At 44.5% G+C, this 8,524-nt stretch overlaps 1 protein-coding gene across 2 annotated transcripts in view; it reads right to left on the bottom strand.

Annotated features, from left to right (window-relative positions):
• The window catches only part of gadd45gb.1 (growth arrest and DNA-damage-inducible, gamma b, tandem duplicate 1), a 5,196-nt gene extending 977 nt beyond the window's left edge, over positions 1-4,219 (bottom strand). Inside the window, exons 1-3 of one of the 2 annotated variants that reach the window (XM_032539454.1) lie at positions 3,972-4,219; positions 3,651-3,858; positions 3,293-3,525 (exon numbers count right to left, since the gene is read on the bottom strand). In XM_032539454.1, the coding sequence (XP_032395345.1) occupies positions 3,469-3,525; positions 3,651-3,858; positions 3,972-4,114 (408 nt within the window). In that variant the 5' untranslated portion in view covers positions 4,115-4,219 and the 3' untranslated portion in view covers positions 3,293-3,468. Of the gene's footprint in view, positions 1-3,292; positions 3,526-3,650; positions 3,859-3,971 lie in introns of those variants that run through there. The other variant, XM_032539453.1, reaches the window with a different exon arrangement.
• Between the last annotated feature and the right edge of the window lie 4,305 nt (positions 4,220-8,524).

An 8,524-nucleotide genomic window follows, 5' to 3' on the forward strand; every position in this document is an offset into this window, starting at 1 on the left:
AAACGGCCTTTAGGTATACAGGTATGTATTGAATGTTAAAGTGCTGATGAAATTAAACAAAAAAAAAAAAGGTTGTGAAAGAATCCATGATTGCTTCTTAATTTAAATGATTTGAGTGGTTTGAGATGCCGGATGACAGGCCCAGATTGGCCCCGGTAGATCCCCTTGGGACCACTGGCAATTTAGCGACATATATGGGGCGCGCCTGCAAGCATAGTTCAGGGGGTCAACTCAAGCTGCACCGCTGTACACACACGTACATGCCTCAAACACCCCACCCCACCCTCATATGCCGTTCTATTTAAGCTGCACATTTCCCAATCCTGCCTCGCCAAAGCTGCTGCTGCCCTGCACCTGTATCGCTGCCTGCTTTAGCCACGCCAACCACCCCAGAATCCACCTGCAGACTTTATCATCACTCCCCAATATCTCCTGTAAACCCAAACTGCGGGGAGTGACTAGGTCGGAGCCTGGCTGCCGAACACACCGTTTGCTGTTCAATCAACATTTCAACAGGAGTTGTCTGACCAAACTGTTTTGACGAGGATGTCTTGGGCCCTAAATAAATGTATCATGAAACTAGACCACCTAAGGAATCCATTGGTTCTAATCATGCCATGCTAGTTTGTCGGGAAGATGGGTAAATAACGCTCCAGCGAGGGAAAAACTGGCAATGGCAACATTTAAAAGGGGTCCCTTGCCCTCTTACCTCAGGATGTCTGAATGTGGGTACACAAGTCTTCCCTTCCATAAAGGCCCACTTCCTGCTAATCCAATGCAGTTGAGGAAAACAGTGCAGTTTTTCTATGCTCATTCTAAAATGGTATATTCAATATTTTCTGCATACTGTAAACAGTCTTGGAAATGCATAAATTGTTTTCATGTGTGATGGTAGTCCCTAACAGCCATTTCATTGGCGTGAATCCATTTTTCTAACGTGACCTCACTGTATAAAGAGACCTACGTGCTGTAATATCTAGTCCCATCCTGAAGAAAGTTACAACCACAAACTACAGAAGGATGGATGGCTTTCCTAGTTTCCAAAACAGAAGTGCTCCCCATCCAATCACAGGAAAATGCAATTCTAGCAGAAATCTCCAAATGAAAGGGGTTTTTTATGGTAAATCACGATGAGATTTTTCTATGGTGTCTTAAAATGGTATTTTGGAGAGATTTCTGACCACTTATCAATTCTCGAGTGGTCAAATGGTTATATTTTGCAACAAATCTCTCTTAACAATGATAGCAATCTAACAGCTGCACATAACTTAAGATTTAAGCATGAAAATGGCCATCATAAGAGTAATCAGAAAAATGTTACATATATGTGGGCTGTCGTGGGTACTGGGCTGGAAATTATTATAATAAGATTATTAATGTCCCAGTCCGGCTCTGCCTGAAGAGCTGAAGTAGCCAGTGCTTAAAAGAAAGAAACAATTTTTTCTTGGGACCTCTCACATACATTATATAAAATAATCATAAGTGTTCTCTACAAGCTCAAAGTGCAATAACATAACAAGGTTAGTTTACAACATATCAAACAGAGAAACTGCATGGCTAATGATGAATTCCTGTGCAATATACTCTTTCATGCAAAAGTGTGCACCTGATTTAGTCTTTTGAATCACTTGGGTGCACAGAGGGGGTTTAGTATGCTAAATATCAATATGTGCGCTTGTTGAAGGAAAGCTTACACTCAAACAAATCCTGTCTCTTGGAAAGTGAAAAGACTCCTAGGTTTAGGATAAAAAAGTGAGTGCGTGGTGAAAAAAAAAAAAAAAAAGTGACGTGTCACGCAGCTGTGGGTGCAGAGCAGGTGGCTGTCTGCACCCACACAGCTCAGCTCGCGCTTTGTGCCTTGTTTGCCAAAGTTTCATAAGTGCCCGCAGTAAATAACAGTCTCGACAGCAGCTGGCAGCACACAGATGATACTCGGGACCCTCGTGCCCTCCCCGTCTCCACAACGGCCAAACAGCCAGACCCAAGCCAACGCCCCCCCCTGGGGGTGGGACTTGATGGGGTGAGGCTCGGTGAGTCACCAAAACGAGTAGTTAGGTTTAGGGGGAAAATCTTGAAAGTATGAGAATATATTATTAGGTTATATTAGTATGGATTTTGTAAGATCTGACGTTATTTTGTGCATCCCCTCCCCGGCACTGGAAAACTGCCTGACCCCTCCTTCCCCCCCTTCAACTCCTCCCAGCTCTCCCTGGCCGACCCCACTGCAGGAAGCGGCAGATGGCGCGGCGTGGCCGCGGAGACATCTGCAGGCCGAACATAGGGCAGTGTGCGGACCGCTGGAGCGATAGGCCGGAGCGGCGCTATTGTGCGCGGGCCTACACATGCAGATGAGGTCTGCCGGAGGAGGGACGCAAAGCACGGCCAGCAGCCAGCAGATGACAGGCCGTAGCGCCTTCCATGCAAAACTTTTGTTTGGATTGTTTTTATAACCACCCTTCCCCCTCCTCTCTGACCCTCACCACCTCCTCCATCAAAACACACACCACACACACAACTCACCATAACACCCAGCTTTGCAAAAAAACCATCACACCAGACATATGTTATATTTTTTGTGTTATTTTGCATTTTCCACTTTTTCAATTTCAAACAATTTCTGAAGTGAAAGTGTAGAATATAACTTTGTTTCAAACATTCTCCCAACAGGATTTGGAACATCAAGAGTCCGACTAAGATAATCTTACACATTCTCATCATTTTAACATGAACTTCATTTAGCCGTTGTTAAAGTGAAACCTTTAGAGAAGAAACTTTTTGTTACCCAATGTTTTTTTTTTTAATTTTAGAATAATATTTGTCAGTGTTACATTTCTAAAGTGAAACCTTTAGAGAAGAAACTTTTTTAGCAGGTTTTTTTTTTTTTACTTTTAAGAGTATATTTGTCATTGTTAAATTTCAAAGTGACCTTTAGAGCATTAAGACAATTCGGAAGTGGGAAACATTTCCGCTGATTGCAAACTGTTGGCGTGTTGCTCAGCGTAAGAGGGCGTCGTTAAAAAAGTCCCTTTTTTAGAGCGCCTCTGTCTCAGCACGTTCTTCTCCTGCTGCGCGTGCTTCGGGGTGCGACGTTTGCTCTGCGGGAAAAAACCACAGGACGCACAACTCGCATCTCCTTCCTCTCCAAACTCATCCGCACAAAGAATGAGGGTCGATGCGTCGCTCTCGTGGCATACCTGGCTCTCATTCACATAAAGAAGAGAGTCATTGGCATGGAAGGGACAAGAGGTGACGGTTCACGGGGGCCCCCACGGGGCCGGCGCCGTGCGCCTGGACGGGAATCCTCCTCAGGAGTGTCCAGGGATGGGCAGAAACAGGCTCGTCCTGTTCACCAGGATGAGTAGTTCAGATAAGAAGCTTTACAGCATCTGAGCAAAGAGGGGAGCCGAGGCCCGGATCAACGCTCGGGGAGCTGATCTCAGGAACCCAGTCGTTCAGACGCCGCTCTCCTCACAGAACAGGTGCAGCTTCTCCAGAGCGGGTCCTCCCAAGACCGTCAGCTGGGTTCTGTACACACAAGGGGAGGAAAGAGGCTTTGGTCACAACAGGTTCTGTCAGAAAGCATCACATAGAAACCCCCCCTCTGATAGGGATTTAGAGTCCCGGGACGTTGTTATCCGAGCTCTACGTACCGTGATGAGGACGCAGTGGGAATCTTCCAGCGGCCCCGCCTTGTCGCCAACGAGCTCGGCCAGACGCTGCATGTCGCTCACGCGGACGATGCTGATGTCGTTGTCGAAGCAGAAGGACTGGATGAGGGTGAAGTGGATCTGCAGAGCGATGTCACACTGGAACTCCTCGTCCATGGCCAGGACGCAGAAAGACACACTGTCCGGGTCACTGTGGAGACAAAAGAAAAGAACCATGAGATTTCAATGATCCAAACTATCTGATCTAGGGGATTGAAAATGCAGTATCCTAAGCAAATCTTCAGCCGAGAGTTTCATACTTACAGATTCATGACTTTTGCGCACTCGTAGACCCCGACGGTGAGGGACTCGTTGTCTTTAGCGGACACCAGGACCTCCTCCAGGGCTTTGCCGGTGCACTGAGCACGCTCGGCGGGTTTCTGGATCAGAACTTCCTCGAGAGTCATGATGATGAAGAGGATGAAGATATTCCGCAAAGGGAGTTGCTTTAGAAAGTTTTGCTCAGAGAGTGGAAATCCGAAAGGGAGCAGAGTGCTTTCAGGTCTGCAGCCTCTCTCTTTTATACTCTCCAGCTCGTGCGGCGCAGTGAAAGCGCTGCGCCCTGATTGGCTCACGCTGAATGGTGTATTGGTATGATAATGCTATTGTCACACTCCGGCTCGTGGCAGATTGATGGGGGTCACCGAGCCGCACACGCTCCCCCTTTGAACGCACGTAGCAGCCTGGCCCGAAAACTAAAAATAGCTTCATTAAAAAAAACAAAATGTGATCACTCTGCAGAACTTGATGCAAATTAGAGAAAACAGCCAGGCGGGGATTCGGATTGCATGCAGACATGCATGTGATGCTGAACATCCCGTGCACTTTTCCATGCATTTAAAAGAACTCTTCAAACGCACATAAGCTCATTGTTGTCCTTTTTGGAAACGCAAAAGCGATTTATAGACTAGTTCTAGCCTCATGTAAAGCCACATTTCAAACTTCAAAACATCAAATATGATCTAAATTAAAAGAAAACTTAACAAACTTTAAAACTGTTCTTGCATTGGAGGTTTTTGGGGACAGTATTTCCAGCTGCAATATGGAGAAAGTGTGGCTGACCCTTCCCCCTCCAGCAGAGAGAAAGGGCAGGTGGACGATGCCATCTGTGGACTAGAGGCTGACCATAAAACGGCCCCATTGTGCGCACAGAAGCCCTCTATTATCGCGGTCCCCCATACACATGCAAATGACTAGCGCGTGCCAGAACGTTGTGTGTGCTGCGCAATCTGCGCTGCTGGCCCATGCTGACCACGTGGCCATCATCAGCTGTCCAGAAAATCCTTGCTTGGTTTTTATTTATTTACTCTGGGGAGTTCAGGGGCCACACGGTCTGAATTCTATAGAAAAACATTATAGAGGACTGTACTGCACATTTGTTCGTTATTTGGTTTGTAGATGCAGCAAATGTCTTCGGTGATTTTATTTAAAGCTGACAACTTTATGTTCATTTTTCAGTCACTTTTACGCACGACGAAATTTTTACGCACTGCTCTGTTTGGTTACACTAAGTGTGGTGGAGTAGTTTCATATTGGGTGTGTATATCGACTAAATGTTTGTGTCTTTAAATAAACTGTTGTTTCTAACAATCATCAATTCATTTCCGATCACTTTTACGCACGCACGGCGAAACTTTTACGCACGGCTCTCGGTTCCACTGGCAGAGCGGCGTGTCCCTAACAGCTCGTGCCATCTCTAGTTTATCTGCATAATGATTCCAAACCCATCTTGCATCAGGTCAGGCCTGCTGCCACTGAAAGAGGGGGGGGGGCTCGAGTGGAGAGGCTGTGCAGGAGACACAGGTTGGCGGTGATTGATTCAGCGCTATTGTTCTGCAGAAGGCAGAGGGGCAGATGGAGTACTGTCACTACAACCCCCCCCACTCCTCTCCTCTCCTAAACCGAGGTCAACCCCGACCCTGGGGGCCAGGGCCCGCCCGTCTTTTGTCTAAAAGTATCCACATTCGCCGCTCTGTTGTCTGAGTTTTGATTACATTTGAATGCCAAAGGGAAGAGCTTATGGTCTAAATTTTGAAAAAAAGTGTTATATCCAAAAGATGGCATGGCAGACATTTAAAATCATTTTCCGTTTGAGCAGTAAACACGCGCAACAACGCCAAATGTGTGTTTTGCCCAACAACAAAATCTTATCACTGCATTGCTGGAGCAACAACACTATTTGTTGATTGTCCACCACGTGCTGCAAAGTCACACAGCTGCCCGAGAGGCTTCTTACATTTGGGCCGAAGTGCGGTTTGAATACAGCTGATGGAGAATCAAACCCTGAGCTATATATTAGGAAGGATCAGCTTGCATGGCCACAGGGCAGGCGCGTGCAAATCGATACCGACCTATTGTTGCTGGAGCACATCTGCCACACGGAGACCTCCCCGGCAGCGCGCGACAGGTGTTGGTGCTCAAAGCTCTTTTTGTGGTGACCTACGGCGGGAGGCCCTGGATCTCCCTGTGAGGATAGAAAGCTGCAGGGTAACATGCTTAGATTTGGCTTGTGGTGCACACATGACTCCAGGAAATCGGCAAATTGTTTAGTAAATTATTAAAACCTTTATTTATTCAAGGAGGGACATTGACAATGACGAAACAAAGGAACATAAGACGTATGAGAAGTACAAACATGTATAGTCTAATATTTTTAATTCACCAAATACGTGTTTTTGAGCCATAAAACACTTAGAACTCTACACTAAAGTGTGATTAAGCTCAACTTCTGGGTTCGGATTTTGTTTAACCTCAAAACTTTTAAATTATATTAAAAAAAAAAAAAACTACAAAAAACTGCCGACGCCTAGCAGGTGCTGTCTGACTTCCTTTGTCCCCCTTTCCTTCTCTTCACCTTCCCCCGGGGACAGATGGTGTCTCTCGGTTGCCATGGAGAGTGATGCGCACAGAGAGATAAAGCACGCAGGCATCTCCAGATGCCACGCGCCTAAAGTGAGCACGGGCTTTAGGCATGCAAAGCAGCGGCGCGTGCCACTGCCCAATCTACAACAAAAAACAACACAGTGCATGCAGTGAAATTCGTCATGAGTTATACAAATCTGTCTGACATCCAATCCAATTAAGAGGTACCAAATCTCCAAAATGTTATTTTTATTATCATTCTCTTATGGCAGGTGATCAGGAAAAAGTGATCTTTGGAAACATTCTGTAAGTTCGTTAGAGGCATTTAAAGGACCATGCCAGTGTTTTTCTTGCAAATGTAGCGCACCACGTGTCCTTGTGTGTGCATGCTGGGTAACATTTTTTTTATTTTTTATTTTATTTAACCTTTATTTAACCGGGAAAATCCCATTGAGATTACTAATCTCTTTTTCAAGGGAGTCCTGGCCAAGACAGCGGCACAGATCACAACAATTCCGTACATTACAGACAATTTCATAACAATTTCATGAAACTATTAAACATTTACAGACCATAGATTCATTTCCAAACCTTTGGCAAGAGTTTAAACTGGCCGATTGCAACCACTTCCTTTAATTTCCAGAACTTTTGTAAATTGGTCCATGTTGTGGGGGCAGGATAGTGAAATGCCACCTTACCAACTTCTGTGCGGACACTTGGTACAGACAGTGTAAGTCTTGTGAGCGTAAAGAATACAGTCTATCCGCTTTTGGTTGGATATCTCCACAGATATGAGGGGAGCAGACGCAGAATACCCTTATAAAGAACATAACCAATGATTGAGTCTGATTCTCCAACGCTGGCCAGCCCCACTGGGTAAAGTTCCCTTTGCGTGCGAGGCTTACAGTTTGTGAATAACCTCAATGCGCATGATAAACAGAGTCCAGTAGTTTCAATACTTGGGTTGGGGCATTCATATAAATTCTGCATAATCCAGAATGGGTGTAAATGTTGCAGCTACAAGTTTCCTTTTTGCATTGAAAGAAAAACATAGCCTATTTCTAAAGTAAAAGCCAATTTTCAGTCTCAGTTTCTTAACCAATTGTTCAACATGTCCTTTAAAACTAAGACTATCATCAATTAAAATACCTAGATATTTAAAAGATTTAACTCTTTCGATTTCTGCCCCTTGAAGACTGACATTTTTCATGTATTTCTCCAGGTAGCCTTGGTTTCCATTACACTGAACCAACTTTGACCTCAGATGAGGCCCTTCAACAACAGTCAGAGAACAACATTGAATTCCGACTTGATTGTGGAAAATAAAACCTAAATGCCATGAAAAGGTCGTGTGTGACATTAAACTATAGCTGAAGTGAAACCTTCAAGAATTTGAAGAACATTTTTGTGTTTTGCTGTTTTTATTTTGCACATTTCAAGACTCAAGATCAGTTGGCTGGGGTGAAAAAAAACAAAGGCGGAAAAGCCCCCCGAAAAAAGATTCAAGATCAGATTTGCAGATGTATTTCCATAACCCGTCCAGTCAGGCATTCATTTTCTATACAGCAGAAAATCAAATAGCCGACTCTTGAAAGTTATTTGCAGTAAGGAATCCATCGCAGTGAACATCAAATCTGTAAAAAAAAAAAAAGGGCCACATATGAACATTTGATGTAAGTCAGCGAATTTAAATACACATGGCCTTAATTATCTTCCATAGAAATCAATGGCTGCATGGAATGTTAAACAAATAAAGATATGGTTGCAAAATGTTGAGCTGTGTAGTTCTGTAGATGTGAACATAGAAGATCTTGTAGAGTATGGTCCTCGTTTGAATGTGCGTTATCCCTCCATATGTCCAAATCTGACACTTAAAAAAATATCTACATCTGAAATATGAGTTTCTTTTTCACCAAATTACCACAAAAAATGGATTGGATTCCATACAACGCTCT

Source organism: Etheostoma spectabile, chromosome 16, assembly GCF_008692095.1.
Source record: "Etheostoma spectabile isolate EspeVRDwgs_2016 chromosome 16, UIUC_Espe_1.0, whole genome shotgun sequence".
Classification (NCBI taxonomy): domain Eukaryota; kingdom Metazoa; phylum Chordata; class Actinopteri; order Perciformes; family Percidae; genus Etheostoma; species Etheostoma spectabile.